Raw genomic sequence first — 25,737 nt, forward strand, 5'->3', positions numbered from 1 at the left:
TAAAAGGATCTCTCAAAACTGGATGACTGGGCAACAAAATGGCAGATGAAATGCAATATTGATAAATGCAAAGTAATGCACATTGGAAAACACAATCCCAACTGTACGTATAAAATGATGGTCTAAATTAGCTATTACCACTCAAGAAAGAGAACTTGGAGTCATTGTGGACAGTTCTCTGAAAACATCCACTCAATGTGCAGCAGCAGTCAAAAAAGTGAACAGAATGTTGGGACTCATTAAGAAAGGGATAGATAATAAGACAGAAAATATCGTATTGCCTCTATATAAATCCATGGTACACCCACATCTTGAATACTGCGTGCAGATGTTGTCGCCCCATCTCAACAAAGATATATTGGAGTTGGAAAAGGTTCACAAAAGGGCAACAAAAATGATTAGGGGTATGGAACGGCTGCCATATGAGGAGAGATTAATAAGACAGTAGTCTTCTTCAAGCTGAAAAGTCCCAAAGATGGGGGATATGATTGAGGTCTACAAAATCATGACTGGTATGGAGAAAATAAATTAGGAAATGTTATTTACTCCTTCTCATAACACAAGAACTAGCAGCCACCAAATGAAATTAATAGGCAGACGGTTTAAAACAAAAGGAAATTTCTTCACACAATGCAGTCGAACTGTGGAACTCTTTGCCAGAGGATGTTGTGAAGGCCAAGACTATAACGGTTCAAAAAAGAACTAGATAAATTCATGGAGAATAGGTCCATCAATGGCTATTAGCCAGGATGGACAGGGATGCAGTCCCTAGCCTCTGTTTGCCAGAAGCTAGGAATGGGCGACAGGGCATGGATCACTTGATGTTTACCTGTTCTGTTCATTCCCTCTGAGGCACCTGGCATTGGCCACTGTCGGAAGATGGGATACTGGGCTAGATGGACCTTTGGTCTTATCCAATATGGCCATTATGTTCTTATATAAGAAGAGAAATGCTATAAAAAGGGAGAACAGAGGACAAACAGCATTTGAGAGGTGATTTGTCGATGCCATGAGTCGAGATGAGGGGAGAAAGACGAAAAAAAGCATCACTGAATTGGGGAAGGGTCCTGGCTGACAGGATCCAGCTAGACTGCTGTAAGCAGTGTGGGGTGAGAAATCTTTTAGCTTTGAATTCACTTAGCTTGTTAAGTTCGGCATTAATTTGCATTTTACCTTTTTATTTCTTTGTAACCAATTCTGACTTTCATGCCTCATTACTTAACACTTAAAATTATCTTCTGTAATTAATAAACTTGTTTTATTATTTTATTTAACCCAGTGTGCATTTGGATTGAAGTGTTTGGGAAGCTCCATTTGAGATAAGGTTTGTGCATATCATTTTCTATTAATGAAATGACAGACTATGAACTTGTGTTGTCCAGGAGGGTCCTGTGCAGTAAGACCCACATTTCTGGGGACAAACGTGAGATTGGGAACCTGCTGGTGTTACTCTGCAATATAATTCAGGAATGGCTGGCTACAGAACTTCTATGCAGTAACTGGGAGTAATTTACAAACTAGAGACTGTGTGTGAGCAGGCCACAGTGTAAAAGGCACCCCAGGCTGGAAAATTGAGGGGTGACAGCTGTCCATCAGTCTACATTGTACCCTGGGTAATGTCACACTTGTCCATTTCAAATCAACCTCAGTTTCTAAAATATAAGTACACGGCAAGGTAACATCCCACCTTCAATCACATACTAATAGGACAGATGGGCCATGCAGTATATGCTGAAGGCGTGTGGACGGGGGATAAGGAGCGGTTGAAAGAAAGAAGCATGACTTAATTGGCAGTCGCACTGCACAACAGCTTCAATTTCCAAATGCTCCTAAGATGCGGTTCCATATACAAAACATTACAATGGTCAACGTGAAAAGATAAGAACTGTAACAGAGCCCCCATCAGAAAAAATCTGGCTCTTCTCCCCACACACCGATTAGGAAAAAAATGGTCTTGCCTTCAGCTGAGCATCCAACTGATCCCCAAATTGTTTTTATAAAAAGTAGCTGGCCCACTCCCTTGACTACGAGGGCTGATATCTCCACCATTTCTTCCTGTTGTTCTCCTCCCCCCACCCCCCCAACCTGATGATAGCACATTGCTCCTATCAGGGATGAACCGCAGACCTCTAGCTGTCATCCCTAGAAAACCCTCTCCCCAAAACAGGACTTTTAAATGAATATATTAAGATTATTAAGAATGATTAAGAATAGTTATGCAATTAAACTAGAGCTCTAATCCTGCAATTCACAATGTACAGACTCATGTGCAGCGCCCCCAAAGACTTCAGTAGGGCTCTATGCAGGCATGAAAACCTACCAATGCATTGTAAATTGTAGGATTGGGGCCTCTGTCACTAAAACAAAGGAAGGTGAAGCAAGAAATGATTAACGGAACATTAATCAGATCTGGAAAATGTGCTTTATTCAGAAGACTTTAGCAATTCTAGAGCCTAATCATTATTGCAATACATAAATGTTCTATAATAATAGGCTAAATTTACATGATTAAGGAACGGCTCAGAGGTTGTATGGGACAGGAATAAGAATCCAATTTTTGGAAAGAGTGAGCCCTTATTAATGGGATTTTGGTGATGGGGGTAACCTACCAATTTAATAAAATATGGTTTAATTTTAGAAAACATTAAAAAGATGTCTGACGTACATTCAAACACAATTAATAAAAACAATACGGCAATTTCTCCCCAAAAGCCTGGGGGGAAAAGTGCTCTGCAGTAATGGAGAGCAGAAGTGGGAATGCTTGTATTACAACTCAGATAACCTGAATGCCCAAGTTGGAACTCAGCAATAGGCACAACCAACAAACTTTTCAACAATATGTAGTGTTGTGTAGCCAATTCTAGATACATGTCATGTTTCTACTATGTTAATTAGCGGGGGAAAGAAGGTTAATAAATAAACCCTAATCATATCACAGCAAACTTTAGTGAATATTTTAGTGATTGAAAATTTTCCTAATGATCCTAGAACTGTGTTTACTGCAGCCTTTTGAAGCCTGGTGTGACGTTATTGACAAGAACTGGGATCGTATAGATCATTGTTGCAACCCAAGGTCCTGTAGCGGCACCAAATCTTCTATAAAGGGGGTCAAATAAGGTGTCTATGACAAGGTTATGGTTTGCTAGTTATGATTATGTTGTCTATATGTGTGTATCATTTTTGTAGTTGAAGTTATGAATATTGGCTCTATACTGTCTGTATTTCAAACTTATGCTATGCTTCTGGGTGACACGCCAGACAAGTTCATGTCAGCTCTGCCTAGCCTGCTTGATGGCCCATTAAGGATCACCAGCTATACAATTGACCCATTGAGAGAAGGCAGATACGCCTTGTAACTCAAAGTATGCAGGAACGTGCCCATGTGACTCCAGACTCCATTTTGCTGTAATTTTCCACAGTAAGAACAAAGAGATGTTCTTACACCTGGAAAAGACTATAAAAGGCCTCATCTCCATCTTGTCCTCAATCGTGCTTCTTACCTCTGGAGGGACTTTGCTACAAATGGAAGCTCTACACTGATGACCCATCCCAGCTGTGGATGTACTTCCGAGACTTGATTTGAACCTGCAGTTTATGCCATCACTGCTACAAGCCTGAACCAAGAACTTTGCCATTACTGTATGATTTTAGATTCTAAAGGATTGGCAACAGAGTGATTTGTGGATAAGATCTGATTTGTATATTGACCTGGGTCTGGGGCTTGGTCCTTTGGGATCGAGAGAACCATTTTTCTTTTACTGGCGTATCGGTTTTCATAACCATTTCCCCCCATAGCTAGTGGCACTGGTGGTGATACTGGGAAACTGGAGTGTCTAAGGGAATTGCTTGTGTGACTTGTGGTTAGCCAGTGGGGTGAGACCAAAGTCCTCTTTGTCTGGCTGGTTTAGTTTGCCTTAGAGGTGGAAAAACCCCAGCCTTGGGCTGTAACGGCCCTGTTTTAAGCAATTTGTCCTAAATTGGCACTCTCAGTTGGGTCCTGCCAGAACCAGCATCGTTACACGTGGCTCTCTAGAATTTTTGGTGTCCTAGACAAACTGGAAAATGTACACTCAACTCCTGCAGTGACCCCCCCACAACAATCATCATAGAACTGTTGGATGCTCCAGGAAGTCACCTGATCCACCAGGAGAGCTTTCTCTACAACCTACTACACCTAACACCTCTGTATTAATTTAATTATCTCCCTTTTCTTAGTTATTTCCTTTCCAAAATCCATTCACTTAAGTAGGCTTAGCCCTGGTCTACACTACAAATTTAGGTTGAATTTAGCAGCGTTAGATCGATTTAACCCTGCACCCGTCCACACGACGAAGCTATTTTTGTCGACTTAAAAGGCTCTTAAAATTGATGTCGGTACTACTCCCCGACGAGGGGATTAGTGCTGAAATTGACCTTGCTGGGTCGAATTTGGGGTAGTGTGGCTGCAATTCGATGGTATTGGCCTCCGGGAGCTATCCCAGACTGCTCCATTATGACCGCTCTGGACAGCACTCTCAACTCCGATGCACTGGCCAGGTAGACAGGAAAAGCCCCGCGAACTTTTAAATTTCATTTCCTGTTTGGCCAGCATGGCGAGCTGATCAGCACAGGTGAACAGGCAGAGCTCATCAGCACAGGTGACCATGGAGTCCCAGAATCGCAAAAGAGCTCCAGCATGGACTGAACGGGAGGTACTGGATCTGATCGCTGTATGGGGAGACGAATCCGTGCGATCAGAACTCCGTTCCAAAAGACGAAATACCCAAATATTTGAAAAAAAATCTCCAAGGGCATGAAGGACAGAGGCTATAACAGGGACCCACAGCAGTGCCGCGTGAAACTTAAGGAGCTCAGGCAAGCCTACCAAAGAACCAGAGAGGCAAACAGCCACTCCAGGTCAGAGCCCCAGACATGCCACTTCTATGATGAGCTGCATGCCATTCTAGGGGGTGCCCCTACAACTACCCCACCCCGTGTGTGGACTCCAATGGATTCTCACGCAACAGGGATGCAGATTTTGGGGACGAGGAAGATGATAGCACACAGCATGCAAGCGGAGAAAATGTTTTCCCTGTCAGCCAAGAACTGTTTATCACCCTGGACCCAGTACCCGCCCAACCCACCCAAGGCGGGATCACAGACCTTGAAGGCGGAGAAGGGATCTCGGGTGAGTGTACCTTTGTAAATATTGTACATGGTTTAAAAGCAAGCACGTGTAATGATTAATTTGTCCTGAAAATTTGGGATGCATTCGCGGCCAGTACAGCTACTGGAAAAGTCTGTTAATGTGTATGGAGATGGAGCGTAAATCCTCCAGGGACATCTCAATGAAGCTCTCCTGGATGTACTCCCAAAGCCTTTGCAAAAGGTTTCTGGGGAGGACAGCCTTATTCCATCCTCCATGGTAGGACACTTTACCACGCCAGGCCAGAAGCACGTAGTCTGGAATCACTGCATAACAAAGCATGGCAGCGTATGGTCCCGGTGTTTGCTGGCATTCAAGCAACATCCGTTCTTTATCTCTCTGTGTTATCCTCAGGAGAGTGATATAATTCATGGTCATCTGGTTGAAATAGGGGAATTTTATTAAGGGGACATTCAGAGGCAGCCATTCCTGCTGGGCCGTTTGCCTGTGGCTGAACAGAAATCATCCCCGCTGTGCGCCACGTGGTGGTGGTGGGGGGAGGGGGAAAGAGGTGAAGCGATCATCCCAGAGAATAGGGTGGGGGGGGAGGAGGGGGTTCGTTGGGTTTGTGCTGCATGTTAACCTGAAAACCGCAGCCCCTCCTTTTAAATGGCCAACCCAATGGGTGCTTGGTATGGGAAATGAGGGCGCTGCTGTTTGAAACCATGTAATGTTAACAGCTTGGTTCACCGTGAAAAAATCTACCCATTGTTCTCTAAAATGTGTCTTTTTAAATACTACTCTCCCTTTTTTTCCTCCTGCAGCTGCAAATGTTTCAACGCTCCCTGTATCATCTGTGTCCCAGAGGCTAGCGAAGATTAGAAGGCGAAAAAACCGCACTCATGATGAAATGTTCTCTGAGCTCATGCAGTCCTCCCACACTGAAAGAGCCCAGCAGAATGCATGGAAGCAGACACTGTCAGAGTGCAGGAAAGCACTAAATGCACACGAGGACATGTGGCAGGATCAAGATGATAGGTGGCATCAGCGTGATGAGAGGAGGCAGGATGCAATGCTGAGGCTACTAGAAGATCAAACTGATATTCTCTGGTGTATTGTTGAGGTGCAGGAAAGGCAGCAGGAGCACAGACCGCCACTGCAGCCCCTGTGTAATGAACTGCCCTCCTCCCCAAGTTCCATAGCCTCCTCACCCAGACGCCCAAGAATGCGGTGGGGGGGGCCTCCGAGCACCCAACCACTCCACCCCAAAGGACTGCCCAAGCAACAAAAGGCTGGCATTCAATAAGTTTTGAAGTGCAGTGTGGCCTTGTCCTTCCCTCCTCCCCCACCCCTCCTGGGCTACCTTGGCAGTTATCCCCCCATTTGTGTGATGAAGTAATAAAGAATGCATGAATTTGAAAAAACAATGACTTTATTGCCTCTGCAAGCGGTGATCAAAGGGGGGAGGGGAGGGCGGTTGGCTTACAGGGAAGTAGAGTGAACCAAGGGGGTGGGTTTTCATCAAGGATAAACAAACAGGACTTTCACACCGTAGCCTGGCCAGTCATGAAACTGGTTTTCAAAGCTTCTCTGATGTGCAGCGCGCCCTGCTGTGCTCTTCTAACCACCCTGGTGTCTGGCTGCACGTAATCAGCGGCCAGGGGATTTGCCTCAACCTCCCACCCCGCCATAAACGTCTTCCCCCTTACACTCACAGATATTGTGGAGCACACAGCAAACAGTAATAACAATGGGAACATTGGTTTCGCTGAGGTATAACTGAGTCAGTAAACTGCGCCAGCGCACTTTTAAGCATCCAAAGGCACATTCTACCACCATTCTGCACTTGCTCAGCCTATAGTTGAACAGCTCCTGACTACTGTCCAAGGTGCCTGTGTATGGCTTCATGAGCCATGGCATTAAGGGGTAGACCACACAGACCAGAGTTCCTAAAGATGCGAGTGTCATGTACTTTTCCTGGCCATCCCACATTGATGTTGGTGAAACATCCCTTGTGATCCACAAGTGCTTGCAGCACCATTGAAAAGTACCCCTTTAGGTTTATGTACTGGCTGCCTTGGTGCTCCGGTCCCAAGATAGGGATATGCGTTCTATCTATCGCCCCACCAGAGTTAGGGAATCCCATTGCAGCATTTCCCAGAGTCACTACCCTTGATAGCAGCAGCTCAATGATCGCGTTGGCTACTTGGATCACAGCAGCTCCCACAGTAGATTTGCCCACTCCAAATTGATTCCCGACTGACCGGTAGCTGTCTGGCATTGCAAGCTTCCAGAGGTCTATCGCCACTCGCTTGTGAACTGTGAAGGTTGCTCTCATCTTGGTATTCTTGCGCGTCAGGGCAGGGGAAAGCAAGTCACAAAGTTCCATGAAAGTGCCCTTACGCATGCGAAAGTTTCGCAGCCACTGGGAATCATCCCAGACCTGCAACACTATGCGGTCCCAACAGTCTGTGCTTGTTTCCTGGGCCCAGAATCGGCGTTCCAGGGCACGAACCTGCCCCATTACCACCATGATGTCCAAATTGCCAGGGCCCATGCGTGCTTTGAGAGAAGTCTGTGTCCATGTCCTCGTCACCACACTGCCGTCGCCTCCTCGCCTGCTTTTGCAGGTTCTGGTGTTGTATACACTGCAGGATAATGCGCGTGGTGTTTACAGTGCTCATAACTGCCGCGGCGATCTGAGCGGGCTCCATGCTTGTGTGGTATGGTGTTTGCGTGGAAAAAAGGCGCGAAACAATTCTCAGCCATTGCTCTCACTTTGGGGGGGTGGGGTGCTGACGACATGTACCCAGAACCACCCACGACGATGTTTTTGCCCCATCACGCATTGGGAGCTCAACCCAGAATTCCAATGGGCGGTGGAGACTGCAGGAACTGTGGGATAGCTACCACATTGCAACACTCCGAAAGTCGATGCTAGCCTCGGTACTGTGAACGCACTCTGCCGACTTAATGCGCTTAGTGGGGGGGGACACCCAATCGACTGTATCAAAGCGATTTCTAAAAATCGACTTCTATTAAATCGACCTAATTTTGTAATGTAGACATACCCTTAGAGATATTGACAGGAAATATAAATCCTCTGTTCTTAATGCCACCAGAAATTAGAAACATGGTTTTTTTTACAACTCTATATTAATTAACTTAAGTTTAGAGCAGTGGTTCTCAAACTTATTAGATCAGCCCCCCCCCCTTTGTGTCTGTAGTCATTTACACCCCTCTCCTCACAAAAGTACCACCCCAGAGCTCTGAAGGCAGAGTGGAGAGCAGCAGCTGCTGGCTGGGCACCCAGCTCTGAAGGCAGCACAATGCCAGCAGTAGCACAGAAGTAAGGGTGGCAATTTGAAGAGTGATATTTGTCTATATCACTTTTCACAGCAAACTTGGCACCCCATTGCCATCCTTCTTCTGCGCTGCTGCTGCTGCCACCCTGGGGCTAACAGCTGGAGTCCCCTGCCTCCAGGCGAAGGATTGAGTGTGAGGGGAAGGAAAGCCTGATCCCGGGCTGCCTTCCAGTGAGAGATTGGGAGGGAGAAGAGCCAGGGGTGGCAGGGCTCCAGCTGTCCCCTTTATCCCTGCCTCCCAGGTGTGCACAGCCTTTCTGCACAAGCCCCAATCATCTGGGGCTGACAGACAGAGCTCTTTAAAAAAAAAAAATAGCACAATTTATGCCTCTCTAGGGAAGTCCACCCCATAGTCTGAAAACTGCTGGTTTAGAGAGAGAATTAGAGTAGCCAGTTTTGTTTTTGAGCCAGCATATTTTGGTTGTGATGCACTAGCACAAACAAGTTAATGACAGAGTCAAGACCACAATTCAGAGCGTTGATTCTCAGTCTATGCCTTATCCAGAAGATCATCATAATAAACAGTCCTAGTTAAGGTGCTCAGTGTTGTACAACTTAAAAATTACTATAAACAATTGAAATATTACATGTGTATATAACTGGTAACTACAAAAAAATAGAGAACAATTTCTATATACATTTTAGTGAAGTTAGTTATGAGTATTTAAACATTTATTGCAGGGTGGTGAACTAGAGCTATGTGAAACTATCAGGTTATAATGATCAGGGTCCATCTGAATGTTTGTTTCAGTTTTGTGTCTCAGAGGTGTACACACACCATGAGTTTTTGTTTTGAATTAATCCTAAAACTGAAAGTAAATCCCCAAAAAGAAGTCTGTCAGTTCAGCATTAAGCAAACCTGTGAATCTTGCATGGTTTTATTAGACTTAAGTCAGCCAGAGCCACTCGCAAAGTTCATAAACCATTCAAAGACTTTGGTTTGCATCTGTAACAAACCAGTAAATGATCCAATGGCAAAGATTTCCCTGCTGTAAAATGGGGATATTTACCTAGCTTCCAGGGGTGGTGTTAATAAATTAAGGCATATGTTACTAAACTGCTGAGATCTTAGGCTATAACAGTATTATTACACAAACCCTACATTTTTGGCCTAAGCGAGGCTGACAAAGGGTCCCTTTACATTCCAGTTTAGGCAGGTTTACAAAGAGCCAGCAGGCTGGGAGCTGAAGCTACCCCTCCCTTTCTCCCATTAGCGGGCTGGAGAGAGCGTTCATCCCCAGATGTGGCTTCCATGCCTGGTTTTTAATGATGCCAGTTGAGGTTATTAGTCATTTCAGCTTGTCAGGCAGCTGCCCATAACCCAAACCTCCCTTGTACAAACAATGCGCCACCTCCCCGGCCCCCCGTTACCCAGCTCAGGGGCTCCCAGGCGGCCGGCACAAACACGCGCTTCCCCGATCGCGCCCTGCTCAGGTTAGAGGCTTAACTGCTGTTTATCGCACGTTAACGACGATTGCTCAGCACGTTCCAGTGGACAGGGCACGTGACGGGCTTGCCGCAGCACCTCACGTGCACCCCTGCCCAAGTTCCCCACTTCCGCCCGGCCCGACAGCTCCCGCAGGGGCTGGCTCTGCAGACGGCCCGGGCACACGGAGGCCCTAGGTCCGGCTACTCGCAGCGCTCTGTCGGGGGAAGCCCTCGGCACAGGGGCCCTGGCAGCGCCTCCCCCCCGGCCCGGCCGCTCCGTACCTTGCGCTGGGCGCTTGTGTCATACTTGTCATTTTTGAAGACTCGCGAGTTCTGATGTCTCTGGGGCCGTGAGCGGGCCACGTTCCCCCTCTGGGAACTCATCCTTCCGCACCGGGAGCCACCGCCGCCGCACGTGGCTCCCTGACCCGGAACCTCTCGCCCCACCATTGCCGGCCTCGTAACCCGATTGGCTGCGGCACCAAAGGCAATCGAGCTCTCCCATTGGCCGGAGCTCAATGTCAATCGGCTGCTTTGTATGCCGGGATTTGCTCCCCTCTGGATTTCTGGTGCTTCCTCATTGGCCCTAGTCGGGCTGCAATCTCATTGGTGCGTTGTGGCCGGCTGCCGGTCAATGAGGGCCAGTCCCCAGCCTACCGCCCCTTGGCCGCTGAACCGCCCTCTGCTCTGCCCAAGTCTAGATTAATTCAGTCCAGTCAGGGAGGCGGGGACGGAGTCTGGCGAGGGCCGCTTAGAAGCCCGGCCCTCGTCCTCTTAGTGTCCCGCCGGGGGTGCGAGCGACTCGGGCTCCGCGCGCTGCTGCAGGCCACCGGGCTGACAGAGCCAAGCGGAGCCGTTACTCAGCACGTCCCCGGCGTTCGAACGGCGGCGGTTGGGGGGGGGCTGACGGGGCCGCAGCCCCCAGGGGGAGCCGGACGCGGCTACGCTACAGGACCAACGTGAGACGGAGGCAGGTGCGTGCTCCGACCCCACTCACTGATCGCTCCCGCAGTGCGGGGCCCAGGTCCCTGCGATGGGGGAGCTCTGTGCGCGGGGCCCGGAGGCTCGGGCTGGGCGGTCCGTGTCCGCGGAGGAGTTTGGTCTCTGGTCGGTCTGAGTGGGGCAGCGGGCTCACCGCCGGGGCACAGCGAAGGGGTGGGCTGGTGGCGCGTCGCTAGCGCCCCGTGCCGGGCGGTAGAATGGGGCGAGTTGGTTTCGTCTCCCTGCGGCCGGGGGGAGGTCTCGGGGGCACGGTGAATGGGGCTGTGCGGGGAGCTGCAGAGGCCCGGGGGGGGGGGGGGCAGGCTTTGCAGCTCTATGCGATCCCTAGGTGCTCCACGGGCTGTTGTCTCCTCTCTGCGGCCCCGGGGGCGGATGGAGCCAATCCAAAGGGGCACAACCTCCCCCTTTCTTCTCCTTGGCCGGCGGAACTGGGGAGCCGACTGCCTCCACCCTCTGGTGGGAGCCGCAGCGCCGACAGTTATGCGGAAAGATTCTAAATCAATATTTGAAACGCAGCTGCTGCTTATCTCATACGCTGGTGGGTGGGGGAATGAAATGTAGCTAACACGGGGCGAGGTATAAACTGTATCTGTTTTGGGATGGGAGTACTGTATTGTTTTAGTACCTTATTTCTAAGTAAATTGAGCTATGAAACGTGCTACTATGCGTGGCGAGAAGTCAAATACTTAATTTTTAAAATCCGTGAATTGGGAGAATGACCATAAAATGCATATCTGATTTTTGTCTGTTAGTAGGTTCAGATAGCTTTTTGTGTATATATAAGTCGTCTTTTGTTTTTATGGAGTAACTAAAAATTGGATGTTTGGAAAATGTGAAGATCACTTTTTGGTTGTCCTAATTTGACCAGTTTTTAGATTGGAAACTAGTGTGAAAAGAATTGTGGCAAAATAACCCATCTTGCAGACAGATTTCAGTTACTTTCAGAATGATATTTAAAAAATTAACTATACTAAAACCAAAATATAACTACTTAAAACTGATTTGTGTGTTTAAATTTATATTTTTCTTTATTATTTGTGCCTTAAATGGTGTAATGAGGTACCAGTTTGAGGCACTGAATCGCCAACAATGCAGTACTTCAGTGGCTGTCAATGTGCAGATTGTTTAAAGTAGAAGAATACTATAGTGCAGTGTCTTGCTTACAGAACACAAACATTATGTAATCTGATTTAATCCCACATTTGTGTATATCTGGGATCTTCTGGGGATTGTTTTTCTGTTTGTTTTTTTTTCTGTCTATTGTTTCCTCTGACTCTTACTCCTCCCCCCCTCAAAATAGACCCCTAGAGCTGTTTAAAACATATGAAATATCCAGCAAGAGTGGCTGCTGCCAGTTAGGGAATTCTTTATTAGACTTTTTCTCATACTTTTTAATATTAGTGAGTATAGTAAAACCATACAGCCACAAGAACATAAGAATGGTCATACTGGGTCAAACCAAAGGTCCATCTAGCCCCCTATATTCTTACAGGCCAATGCCAGATGCTTCAGAGGGGAATGAACAGAACAGGGCAGTTATCGAGTGATCAGTCCTAGTTTCTGACAGTCACAGTTTTAGGGACACCCAGAGTGTGTGGTTGTGTCTCTGGCCATCTTGGCTCATAGCTGTTGGTGGACCTGTCCTTCATGAATTTATCTAATTCTGTTTCAAGCCTACTTAAAGTTTTAGCTTTTACAGCCTTCCCTGGCAATGAGTTGTACAGGTTGACTGTGTGTTGTGTGAAGAGGTACTTCTTTGTGTTAGTTTTAAAACTTCTGCCTATTCATTTCATTGGGTGACACCAGTTCTTGTGTTATGCGAAGGCATAAATAATACTTCCTTATACACTTTCTCCATGCCATTTATGATTTTATAGACCTCTAACATACCTCCATCTTAGTCATTTTTTTTCTCTAAATTGAAGTCTTTTAAATCTCTCCTTATATGGAAGCTGTTCCATATCCTAGTCTCTCTTGTTGCCCTTCCTGTACCTTTTCCAATTCTAATACTTTTTGAGATGGGGCGACCAGAACCATGTGCAGTATTCAAGGTATGGTCGCACCATGGATTTATATAGTGATACTATGATATATTCGGTTTTATCTATCCCTTTCCTAATACCAAGGTTCATTGTCCATCTGCTGTTGACTCCCTCAAATAATCCTAATTGGTGAGGCATGGTTTCTGTTTACAAAAGTTGTTTGACTCTTCCCCAGCATACCATGTTCATATCTGTGTCTGATCATTCTGTTCTCTACTACAATTTCAACCAATTTTCCTGGTACTGAAGTTAGGCTCACTGATACGTAATTGCCTGACTCGCCTCTGGAGCCTTTTTTAAAAATCAGAGTTATATTAGCTATCCTCAATTCATCTGGTACGGAGGCTGATTTAAGTGATAGGTTTTATATTAGAGTTAATAGTTTGACTTCCTTCCGAACACTTGGGTGAATACCATCTAGTGACTTATTAGTGGTTAATCTATCATTTGTTCCAAAACCTCTACTGACTCTTCAATCTGGAACAGTTCCTCAGATTCTTCACCTAAAGAGAATGGCTCAGGTGTGGGAATCTCCCCACATCCTCTGCAGTGAAGACTGATACAAATAATTCATTTAGCTTCACAATGGCCTTGTCTTCCTTGAGTGCTTCTTTAGCTATGATGATGCTAAATAGTTTTCCATGAATATTTTCATTTAAAGGTTAAAAAAAAAAATAGTCTAATCCTCTATAGTGATCAGTTTTAGTGTAGGCTATTCATATCTTCCAGAAGTACTTGAAAATAACAGAATAACTACATAGTGTATGTATGTATATTTTAATTTATTTATTTTTAAATTTAGTTTTCAGGCTTCCTCCATGTTCTTCTCTGGATCCATTGTGTTCGTTCATTCTTTATAGTTCTGTTGGTCTAATGTCCTTTATCTTTTTTAATTGGGCACTAATTTCCTATAGTTATTTCTCACTACATTTTGAAATATCTTATCCCCTTTCTTGTAAAATTAGTTTAAGGATGTTTATTCATATATTTTTGTTCCACAGTAATGCATTATGTAACCAGAAAGGGATTTTAACTATTGGATTGTTGTGTAAATTCTGTTGTAGTTTTAGTCCTCATTTGTCTGTTTTCAAAATTTTAGGAAAGAGTGAAGGAAGTTGTGGAATAGTCCAAATATATCCTGCTAAAATAAGAATGGGGGGGGGGGGGGGAGAAATGAGAACAGTTTAAATATGTTGCAAAGTGTAACTACTGCATATTTTTAGTATTTTCTTATCTCCCCCACCAAGAACTTTGCAAATACGTATTTAGATGCTTCACTTTATTCATATCAGTAGTCCTTCTGAAGTAGCCAGTGGGACTACTCACATGAATAAGGTTATGCACAACACAGGTGTTTACAGCATTTGGGGGATGTAGACTTTGGGCTTGTCTATAGCACGCAGCTTTTAGCGACAAGGCTGTGTCAGCCTTGTCGCTAAAAGTCAGCGTGTGTAAATGCTCTTTGTCGGTACTTTGTCTGCACTCTTGCCGACAAAATACTTCCAGCCACGTGAGCGCCGTTAGCCTTGTCGGCAGGAGAGCGCTCCTGCCAACAAAGTCACATTCACACTGCCACTTGCCTTAGCAAAACTTTTTTGTTTTTCGTGGGGGTAGGCGGTGGGCTGGTTTTTTTAAGTACCGTGAAAGACAAAAAGTTTTGTCGTCAACTTTGCAGTGTAGACGTACCCTTAGTTAAGCTTTTAGGGAAGGAGATAGTGGGTGTACTACTTTTTATAGATCTGGGAGGGAAGAAATTGCCTATGTAAAGCAATTACACTTGAAGTGTTCTAATAGCCCAAGATAAACATTTGGGATGTTCTCAATCATTAGACTGTGACCTATCCTTTTTTTTTTTTTTTTTTTTCCCCTTTCTCCAGCTCTACTGAAAAGGTTAATTGCTGAAGATTGTATTAGTTTTTAGCGGGCAAGGCAATTTTAATGTCCTGCTTTGGTGTAACAGTTTATTATTCATCTGAAGCTTAGAAGAGATAAGTTTTAACAAGCAGGCTATTTATGCTTTAAAAACTGTCCAGTAAAAAGGGGGATGGGCAAGTTGGTTTTATGATTCTGAGCCTATACTGGTGCAATAATGCAAGCTTATGCAGTGAAGTTTTAAACTATACTTCAGAATTTTTCTACTTTGTAATAAGATAAACATAAATCTTAGATTTTTCTCATTTTTAAATATACTTAGTTTCTTATTGCTCTGAACTTTGAGCACATATCTTAGAAATGGAAATGCTGACACTGCAAACATATTTGTACCTTGTTGAACTTCCTCGAGCTCTATATTTTAACTTGCCTGTGACAAGTACAATGCTTCTCCTGTGCTAAATATCCATACTTACTCCTGGGGGAATTCTGCGCCACTGCACAAAGCACAAAATCAATGTACCCCACAGATTTATTTTTAAATCTCCCACCCCCCCACAGAATAATTGATTCTGATTGGGAGGTGAAGGGAAGCTGAGAGGGGTCACATTGCAATTACACCTTTTATTCACCAGGCACTGATGAGGTTCCAGAAGAGAGGGTAGCTAGCTCAAGAGCTGGAGCAGCCAGCTGTAGAGAGGGAGGGGGCAGAGGCTGCCTTCCTCACAGCACCCTGCCTGCAGGGACAGGTGAGGAGGCATGGGATATGGGGAGTCACACAGGACTGCTGGGGTCACACAAACTGGGGTTCAGAAGGGCTAGTGGAGGGGAGAGGCAGAGGAGCTAGTGGGGTGACATTGAGCCTGGGGCTGAGTGGGGGTGCAGGACCACATGGGGATGGGGAGGAGGGTGCAGGCCACATGGGGATGAGGAAGAGTGGGATGCAGGGATGTGGGGAGGGGGTGGCTGAGTTGGGGTGCAGGGTCACATTGGGACATGTGCAGCTATACCTGACAGAATTGGGACAGGGAATGCAGAAACACATGGTTGCAGCAGTAGATGTGCCTGACTGAATGGGAGAGGTTGGGGGTCAGCCAGGGTCTGCATGGGGGAGGCTCCCCAACTTGCTAACAATCCCTCTCTCTCACCCCCACCCCACCCAAAAAAAAACCCCAAACTGTTCTATACTTCCCACACCCAACAACCTTCCAGGTTCACTCCCAGGCTTCTTCCCAGCAATTACTTCCCTCTCTCTCCGCTCCTCTGTTACTTCTTACTCCCCAAATGTTTGCACTACTTGTGAGGGGTGTGGGAAATATGTTTTTGTATTGTAATTTAAATGAATTATTACTCAGAGTTCTGTATTAATATGCCTAGTAAGGAATCTATTTGTCATAAAACAATTCCTGAATCTTTTTTGTTGCCTGTATTGTTACAGACATACTTTCTGACAGGTATTTTGAAATAAATTACTAACATAATTGAAACTGGCATGATTATACTGTGTTATGACAGATAAAATATGCAGAATTTTAAATACTGTGTAGGATTTTTAATATTTTGGAGCAGAATTACCCCAGAAGTACATACTGAAAAAACTATTGGATAGTGATAGTGGTGCTCCCAACCTGCTCTAAAGGCACCTGTATTGATCACCTGAGGAGAAGGATACCTCCTTCAACACGTTTTGTGGTAACATACATCACTAAATATTTGACCTGGAATGGGGAATACTCATGTCCAAGATGAGGGTACCTGGTTAGTATATTTGATTCAACCACACTTACAATGGTCACATCTAAAGCTTTACAAAAGTAGGGTGAGGGACGTGATATCCCACTGACAACCTTTGTGGGAGTGAAAACTATGTACATGTATAATGGATAGTGTAAGTATTCTGGAGTAACTGTTGAAATAATTTTATACTGCAAAGCATTATATTTAGAAGTAAATTTGGACACTGCTAGTGGGTTACACAAGTATTTGTGAGATAGCAATGGGAACGGTGGGCATCAGGATTCTTCTTTTCTATTCCTGGCTCTGTCATTAGATTGTGGTCTAGTTACAAATAGCATAGAAAACTGTAACAATGCTCCTGTTTGTGTCATTTGAGGGGTTTGAACCCAGGACCTCGGAGTTTGGCTTGTTTTTAAAGGTGTATATCGCTTGAGCTAAAGAACCAAATCTCTTAGCATGGAAGTACCATCGATGTCATAACCCTCTATATGTTACCCGAGTTAGTGGGGGGTTACACAAGCATCTGACTTGTCATGTTCCTGTTGAAAGTCTTTGTGGCAGAGTAGATGGGTTCTGTTCATAGCCCTGTCTGAAGTGACACATGCAAACTATCATTTTTATTTTATCTGACAGTTATCACTGCACAAGGTATGAAGCCTTTGCTGCTAATAAAGTTTGTAAAGGGCACAAATTAATGGTGTGATGTTGCACTCCATATGTTTATGTATATATAAAGTAACTAGAATATGCTTTATGCAAAAGGTCTCTTGTAAGGTATCATTACAAAGCTTATAATCTACAGAGTGTGTTCATCCTATTTGTATGAATGCATCATTCTTGTATCTGAAGCTAGAAATATGAAGTATTACTCTGCAGTCCTGTTGTAACTATGCAAAGTGTGGGCCATTAATGGTGGCTTGGAATCTTGATGACTCCCATTAACTAGAACAATTGGTGGTAAATGGCTCTGTTTACTTGTAAGCCTTCTTGTATACCTGTGTGCCAGCCAATGGGTAATGAAGTCTCACAGGACATGTGAACGTGTCACAGAATACTGAACTCCATCTTAAACCTGGTACTTTTCCATTTAGAAGGAAGGGTGGAAACCCAGAGAGAGACAAAGGATTCTCTCCTTGTGCCAAAGATATAAAAGAGGGTGGAACAGAACAAAGGATGCCAGTCATGAGGAATCCCCTAGTTACCACCTAAGCTGGAACTGACAAGGACTGACCAGGGGAAAGGATTGAGCCTATACTAGGAAGGAGTCTAGTCTGTGAAAGAAGCTTATAGGAACATCTCTGAGGGTGGAACTCTGGGCTTACAGTTTACTTGTAACTTCTGGTAAGCTACAGTGCTCTCTGTATGAGGAGCCTGTCTCTAGTTTTGCATCCTTAAAATAGTCTGAAGGCTGGAACTTTTCACATCACAAGATTCCCTGCAATAGGGGGCCAAAATCACGTTACTCACAATAAATTTGAAACGGTTGACAATACGGTAGTGATTCTTGGCTAATGAGATCCTTATTCCTTTAGTGCATTGGAGACGTACTGTTTAATGTTGTTGGCTTTTCATTGCTTGTCATTTTAACTTGAAGTTTTTGGAAGGAGCAGTACCATGCTTTCTGGGCCAAAATAAGTCATGTGAATTGTTGATTTCTAACTTCAAAATTTTTGTACTTGTCTTAAGGAATATAATCTTTATTCTTTTAATAAAAATAAATTCTCATGATTAATGACCTATTATTAAGAATATATATTCCTCTATTGGTTTTCAAATTTCACCTCTAATAATGATCTAAAGTTATATTTAAAATATTTTAAGATGTTAAAAATCGTTGTAAACACATTTTCTTAGTTACAGGTTGATACTCTCTATAGCCTTAGTTTTAAATTTAAGATTAACCTTTGTTGTAAAACATTCTTCCAACATTCTCCCGTATTCTGTAATTACAATGACATGTTAATTTTACTCCATGTTCTTGTATGGAATTGTAACTAGAAATTAATATTTTTCTCTTTTCCTATTTCAGAATAGAAGATGAATAATCTTTCCTTTAGTGAACTGTGTTGCCTGTTCTGTTGTCCACCATGCCCAGGGAAAATTGCTTCCAAACTGGCATTTTTACCTCCAGATCCTACTTACACACTGATGTGTGATGAGAGTGGTAGTCGCTGGACTCTACATCTTTCAGAACGAGCAGACTGGCAGTACTCCTCTAGAGAAAAAGATGCCATTGAGTGTTTCATGACTAGAACCAGCAAAGGTAACAGGATTGCCTGTATGTTTGTGCGTTGCTCGCCTAACGCCAAATATACTTTGCTCTTCTCACATGGAAATGCTGTTGACCTAGGTCAGATGAGCAGTTTTTACATAGGACTGGGTTCACGGATTAACTGCAACATATTCTCATATGATTATTCTGGATATGGCGCAAGTTCTGGGAAACCAACAGAGAAGAACCTGTATGCTGACATTGATGCTGCTTGGGTGGCTCTTAGGACAAGGTAAGGAAGGAGTTAATTGCAAATTGTTTTTTGCTGTGCTTTACAAAAGTTTACTTCATGCTAGCATAGATTGAGTCTATTCCCATCTTAAAATACTATATTCTAGAATTATCTGATTCATATAAGATCTGCCACATTTCAAGTGAATTGCTTACAAAATTACTGCTATATGTTAAATCTGTTTTAGGCTCCAGTTCTGCAAATTGGATCAGCTTGCAGGATCAGGGCATAAATGATTATAGATGGCTTGAAATTCTAGTGCCCAAAGGCAGATACTTCTGGAGCAGTCCACTTAACTAATCTGTGTGTATCCCGCTTCCATTGGAGGATTAACAGATACCAGTGTCAGCAAATGTCAACCAGGCCCACTGCTCCTGGAGTGATCTCACATTTGATCTGAGAAAGTTGTCTGCTGTTTTCCTTGTAATCTGCAGCAGAGTCCTTTCCCATCTCATCCACTTCAGACCTGTAGCTTCAGCAACAAGGAACAAGTAGTTTAAGGGGCGTGTGAGGTATCCTGACGTTGCGGGAGAGGGGAGGAAGGGCCCTGCCATTGCATGATTGGGGCACACAGATTGGGAGCACTTTGCCCCTTGGGGCATGCACAACCTTTTCTAAAACCTTATAAACTATATCTTGTATGTGTTAGAGTATTTTAAAAAACAAACATATGGACTGTCTTGCATAGACAGAAGAACAGAATAGTATAAATTGCTAGTTGTGCATCTAAACTGTAGAAAGTGCATTGTGCTTGAGAAATAGTATGTGATTGTTTTAAACACTAGTCAGATTTTCTCCCGGGTTTGGTGTGTTTTGCTGTGCTCTCCCAGAGCAAAGCTAGTCTTAAATCCAATATAGCCTGCTGTATGAGGAGATCATCTGATGGTGTGTTTCAGAGTAGCAGCCGTGTTAGTCTGTATCCGCAAAAAGAACAGGAGTACTTGTGGCACCTTAGAGACTAACAAATTTATTAGAGCATAAGCTTTCGTGGGCTACAACCCACTTCTTCGGATGCATATAGAGTGAAACATTGAGGAGATATATATACACACATACAGAGAGCATGAACAGGTGGGAGTTGTCTTACCAACTCTGAGAGGCCAATTAAGTAAGAGGAAAAAAAACTTTTGAAGTGATAATCAAGATAGCCCAGTACAGACAGTTTGATAAGAAGCAAGTGTGAGATCACTGTCACAGAATCATAGAACTGAAAGGGACCTTGAGAAGTCCTCTAGTCTGTCCCCTGCACTAAAGGCAGGACTAAGTATTATCTAGACCATCCCTGATGTGTTTGTCCAACCTATTCTTAAAAATCCCCAATGATGGAGATTCCACGATCTCCCTAGGAAATTTATTCCAGTGCTTTACCACTCTGACAGGAAGTTCTTTCCTAATGTCCAACCTAAACCGCCCTTACTGCAATTTAAGTCCGTTGCTTCTTTTCCTATCCTCATAGGTTAAGGAGAACAATTTTTCTCCCTCCTCCTTGTAACAACCTTTTATGTACTTGAAAACTGTTATCGTGTCCCCTCTCAGTCTTCTCTTCTCCAGACTAAACAAATCCAGTTTTTCCAATCTTCCCTCAAAGGTCATGCTTTCTAGACCTTTAATCATTTTTGTTGCTCTTCTCTGGACTTTCTCCAGTTTGTCCATACCTTTTCTGAAATGTGGTGCCCAAACTGGATACAATACTCCAGTTGAGGCCTAATCAGCACAGAGTAGAGCGGAAGAATTACTTCTTGTGTCTTGCTTACAATATTCCTGCTAATAAATGCCAGAATGATGTTTGCTTTTCTTGGCAACAGTGTTACACTGACTCATATTTAGCTTTTGATCCACTATGACCCCCAGATCCCTTTCTGCAGTACTCCTTCCTAGGCAGTCATTTCCCATTTTGTATGTGTGCAACTGATTGTTCCTTCCTAAGTGGAGTACTTTGCATTTGTCTTATTGAATTTCGTCCTAATTTACTTCAGACCATTTCTCCAGTTTATCCAGACCATTTTGAATTTTAATCCTGTCCTTCAAAGCACTTGCAACCCCTCCCAGCTTGGTATCGTCCACAAACTTTATAAGTGTACTCTCCATGCCATTATCTAAATCATTGATGAAGATCTTGAACAGAACCAGAACCGATCCCTGCGGGATCCAACTCGTTATGCCCTTCCAGCATGACTGTGAACCACTGATAACTACTCTCTGGGAATGATTTTCCAGCCAATTGTAAATTTAGCACCTTCGTGACCAAGACAGAGTCTGCTCTGCAGGCAGCTCTGGCCCAGAGACGGCGCGTGCAGGAATGCAGCAGGAAAAATCCCTTCCACCCCAGGGGCACCTGTTCCAAGCCCCCCAGAGTGAACACACACACCCACAGGAAAAGTACAATGGATATAACAAAGGGAGATATTTACACCTCTACCTTGATATAACGCGACCCGATATAACACGAATTCGGATATAACGCGGTAAAGCAGTGCTCCTGGGAGTGGGCGGGGCTGAGCACTCCGGTGGATCAAAGCAAGTTCAATATAATGCGGTTTCACCTATAACGCGGTAAGATATTTTTGGCTCCCGGGGACAGCGTTATATCGAGGTAGAGGTGTATTTACAGAGGGATGAGAGGAGAAAAACAACAAGGGAAAATATAAGGGGAGCAGTAGAACAGGGTTTCATCCAAACCAAGGCCCCACATGCCCAGTGGTTCCTCAGTGTCTGTCCTTCCAGACTGTGCTATGTGTCTGCACACAGAGTTCAGGAGCCCTGAGCAAAGTTCCCATCCAGTGGTGAGTCTTGGGTGCTCCTGGTCATCTTCAGCGCCAGTGAACTTTCCCCAACAAACCTCTCCGGTGCCCTCTTCTGCCGCTCTCTGCAAAGCCACATAGAGCGACCACCTCCCCACTTAACTAGCTAGCAGCCTCCCTCCTTATTCCCAGTGCAGAGTCAGAAGCCCCATGCAGCTCTAGGCAGCAGTGATACTGGGTCCAGCTCCAGCCTGTCCTCCTTGAGCGATTCCTCCCTGGCACAGTGCTCCTCCTGGCTCCTGTCCTGGGGTGTCCCCGATTGGCTGTCCTGTCCTTCCCAGGCTTTAGGCAGGTTCTCTGCTGCTTCACTTTGTGAGGGCCTGCAGGCTCTCCTCCAGAGCCACACACCCCGAGTTTCCCTCCTTTCTCTCGCTGCTCCCACTCCCAGGAAAAAGATTTAAAGGGGCCATGCTCTCTAAACCCCAAAGGGGTTACACAGTTATGCACACATCTTGTAGCTCCATCTAGGTTATATTTCCCTAGTTTGTTTATGAGAAGATCATGCGAGAAAGTATCAAAAGCCTTACTAAAATCAAGATATACCACATGTACCGCTTCTTTCTCTCCCCCCCCCCCCCCCCCTTCACAAAGCTTTCTTTGACAGGGTAACAAGCCATCAGGTTAGTCAGCATGGATTTGTCAAGAACAAATCCTGTCAAACCGTTACTTATCACCTTATTATCTTCTAAGTGTTTGCAAATTGATTGCTTAATTATTTGCTCCATTATCTTTCCGGATACAGAAGTTAAGCTGACTGGTCTGTAGTTTCCCGCTCGGGTTGTCCTTATTTCCCTTTTTATGACTTACAAACTGCTACCTACCTCTGGCCAGCGTAAGGAGCATACCCAGGGATTCCAGTAGCCCTGGAAATCCCCAGCTACTGGATTTAACTCCCAATGCCTTAGGGAGAGGAGTTAAAATTACACAGGCAACTTTAACTTTGACATTTCAACCTTTTTGAATGCTTCACTGTACAACTTGAATTTTTGTAATATTTTTGATGGAATTAACAAGGACTTCATAGCTAAGATTGAGAGGTTTCCTTCAAGTTTTTCTCCCCCACATCTTGTTAATTTCTGGGGTAAAAAAAATCTTAATTTTTTTCTGTATAAACTACCTCATCTGACTTGTAGCCAGAGGGGGCAGTTATTTCACTGTAAAGTACTCTAAAGAGATAGGGTTTCTCAAAAGTGGAAGTGTTTGTAAAACAAAGGCTTGTTTTTAACATGCATGTTTTGAATATTTTAGTCTGATTTGTTTTATACATAACCCATTAATGGGAACTAATGCACAGAATTACATTTTAAAATGTGCGTGGAAACATGTGAAATTTAAGACTCTGGGAGTCCAGGAAGGCCTAAGTTAGTAGTATGGTTTATAGTTTCCACTGAACACTATATAAACATATGCTGAGTTTATAAATGCAATGACCAAAGAACTACGGAAATGGTGTACTGTGTAGGCTTGATTTTCTTTCCTCCCCACCCCCCCGCCCCAACAACTTTCTGAAAAGTTCCTTTCCACCTGAAACCTTTCACAGATAATCTCCCTTTAAAGGAGACCAAGTTTAGGTAATTGAACAAGGTGTTTTTGAGTTATGAATAGTGACTTCCACATTCCTTAGCCGCCCCCCCCCCCCCCCAAAAGTGGGTGCTTCATCCCATAGTGTGACAAGCAGTCTTTTTAAGATCTTTTTGGCACCCTTTGCTGGTTGCCTGATAGGGAATCTTCTCTCCAGCCTATTTTTGTAAAATTAAGTCTAAGTAAATAGCTATTTAAAATATTAGCATTCTGTGTCTTAATATAAAATTACAGTATGGATACTAGTAGCTAAGAAACCACTACAAGCTTTCTTGTTTGTAATGAGGTCCACAAATCCATGATATTGTGTACTCCACTCTAGCCTTGGAGGCAGATGAAATCTGTCAATCAGAGGTAGGGGAAGTGTGTCTCTACCTCTCAGAACCCCCAGCGTTTGTCTCCCTCTCCAGTTGCAGGCAGGCAGACCAGGTCATCCCTACTGCAGAGCAAATTTAAAGAAGAAAGAAAAATAGCGTGTAATCTCCAGGCTATCTCATCTTCCTTTATTGGCAGAAAGGATTCCTTTTCTTCTCAGTTGCTGAAACTCTGCATTCCCTGCTCACCCATGCAGACTGAAGCATGGCAGAAAAGGCTAAGGGGAAAAACCTGCATTGTCTCCTGCACCTGTTCTGCTGATTAATGCTTGCATGGAGATCTCTGCTTGTTCTGTGGAGACCCAGGTGCCTCAAGTGCTCAGACAAGGGCAGTGTTTCCAGAAGACGCCCTCCTTCAAACAGGAGAGCCCCCAGGAAGTAATGGCAGCACCTCACCAGCAAAATCCCTCAGGCCTAGCACAGATGACAGCAGCAGCCCTGGGACTAGCAAGTGGCAGCTTGCTCTTCCTCACCCTATGCGGGGAGGAGTGTTTCTTCTACCCCACACGTTCCATGGTCTCCATTCTATAATGTCAGAAGATGCCTTGGTGTGCACTAGTCAAAATTTATCCTAATGTCACAAGTGAAGATAAATATGCCTTTTTACTTGGTGGTCAAGGACTTGTAGCATCTAACGGGAAGATACTTTTACCAGAAAGAGTGGCCTTTTCATTGCCTGTGAAGGGCCTATGTAGTGAAGTCCAGGCAGGCTTTACCTCAGCCCCTTCGGGCATGAAAACTATCGAGGGCATTAGGCCCACAGGAATAAGTAAATAAGAAAAGAAAATTGTCATCTGACACCCTAAGTGCCCTTGCATGCCTTCACAAACAATGCTAACGTGGGTGGACAGTATTGCAAGTATGGTCTCTCTCAACTCATTTTAAAAAAATTGTACAGCCCAAATTTCTGCCCGAGGAGGAGTCAGGGAACGCAGGCAGCTATCCTAGATTTTCTATGAATGGGTGAAAATGAACCTGTCCCTGTTCTTCAAAATCAAAGCCTTATTCCATGTTGTTCCTAGGCCATCCCCAAAAGAATCAGGATGCACTTTACTGGTATCTCTGAAAAACTGACTCCTGCAAGGGTTGACAGTATTCACTCACTCTACAGTAACCCCATGTGGATGAAAGTATTGTACCACCTGCACCATAGGCTTGAATCTTGTTCTCACAAAGCTGACGCAGCCTCTGTTCAAACCTTAGTCAAACTGTTCTCTGTATCTCTATCTTTGAGGACCATAATCTTCATAGATGGTAATCTTCATAGCCATCACATCAGCCCAAAGTTTTGTGATATGATTCTATTTCTCCAATGTTGTGTTCCATAAGAATAAGGTGTTTGTGTCTTTATTCATAATTCTTGTCTAAGGTGACCCCTGATTTCCATTTAAATGGGGCAGTTAGCCTGTTTATATCTCCCCCCCCCCCCCCCCCCAACCTCATTGATATTTAAAGGAGCTCAAACTCTGTACTCTAGATGTTTGGAGGGCCCAAAGTTTGATCCTAAATAGACAATTTATCTTCTAGTTTCCCTATGCTTCTCAGGCAGATAAGGGAAGACCAGGGGTCTGCCAATCATAACCCAAAGGTTGTCCAAATGTTTGACACTGTGTATTACTCTTGTGATGTTGCAGGTCTTCAACCTCTTGGAGATATCTGTTTATGCAGAACTAGACACATGGCAATTCCTATAGCGTGTTCTTGCTCTATCATCTTAGTATTTTTCAGAGCTGCTAATTGAAACTCTATATGCTCTTTAAGTGGCAATGTTTCCCTCAACTTGGTCTTTAAATCTGAGGCCCAGTTTGGGAGAACAGTATTAGTCATTTCTTACTAATACACTCTCTCTCTCTCTCTCTCTCTCTCTCTCTCTCTCTCTCTCTCTCTCTCTCTCTCTCTCTCTCTC

General features: G+C 44.3%; 2 protein-coding genes across 4 annotated transcripts in view; one reads left to right on the forward strand and one right to left on the reverse strand.

The window, feature by feature from the left end:
• CUNH9orf85 (chromosome unknown C9orf85 homolog) overlaps positions 1 to 10,338 on the reverse strand; it is a 30,537-nt gene extending 20,199 nt beyond the window's left edge. The window contains exon 1 of one of the 2 annotated variants that reach the window (XM_024211024.3): positions 10,201 to 10,338. In XM_024211024.3, the coding sequence (XP_024066792.1) occupies positions 10,201 to 10,302 (102 nt within the window). In that variant the 5' untranslated portion in view covers positions 10,303 to 10,338. The remainder of the gene's footprint in view (positions 1 to 10,200) is intronic. The other variant, XM_024211025.3, reaches the window with a different exon arrangement.
• Positions 10,339 to 10,649: 311 nt separating this feature from the next.
• The window catches only part of ABHD17B (abhydrolase domain containing 17B), a 27,312-nt gene continuing 12,224 nt past the window's right edge, over positions 10,650 to 25,737 (forward strand). Inside the window, exons 1-3 of one of the 2 annotated variants that reach the window (XM_024211027.3) lie at positions 10,650 to 10,892; positions 18,601 to 18,834; positions 18,922 to 19,075. In XM_024211027.3, coding sequence (XP_024066795.1) covers positions 18,609 to 18,834; positions 18,922 to 19,075 — 380 coding nt within the window. In that variant the 5' untranslated portion in view covers positions 10,650 to 10,892; positions 18,601 to 18,608. Of the gene's footprint in view, positions 10,893 to 18,600; positions 19,076 to 25,737 lie in introns of both variants that reach the window. The other variant, XM_024211026.3, reaches the window with a different exon arrangement.

The sequence above is a fragment of the Terrapene carolina genome, unplaced genomic scaffold (genome assembly GCF_002925995.2).
Source record: "Terrapene carolina triunguis isolate 2854851 unplaced genomic scaffold, T_m_triunguis-2.0 Scaffold113, whole genome shotgun sequence".
Taxonomy (NCBI): domain Eukaryota; kingdom Metazoa; phylum Chordata; order Testudines; family Emydidae; genus Terrapene; species Terrapene triunguis.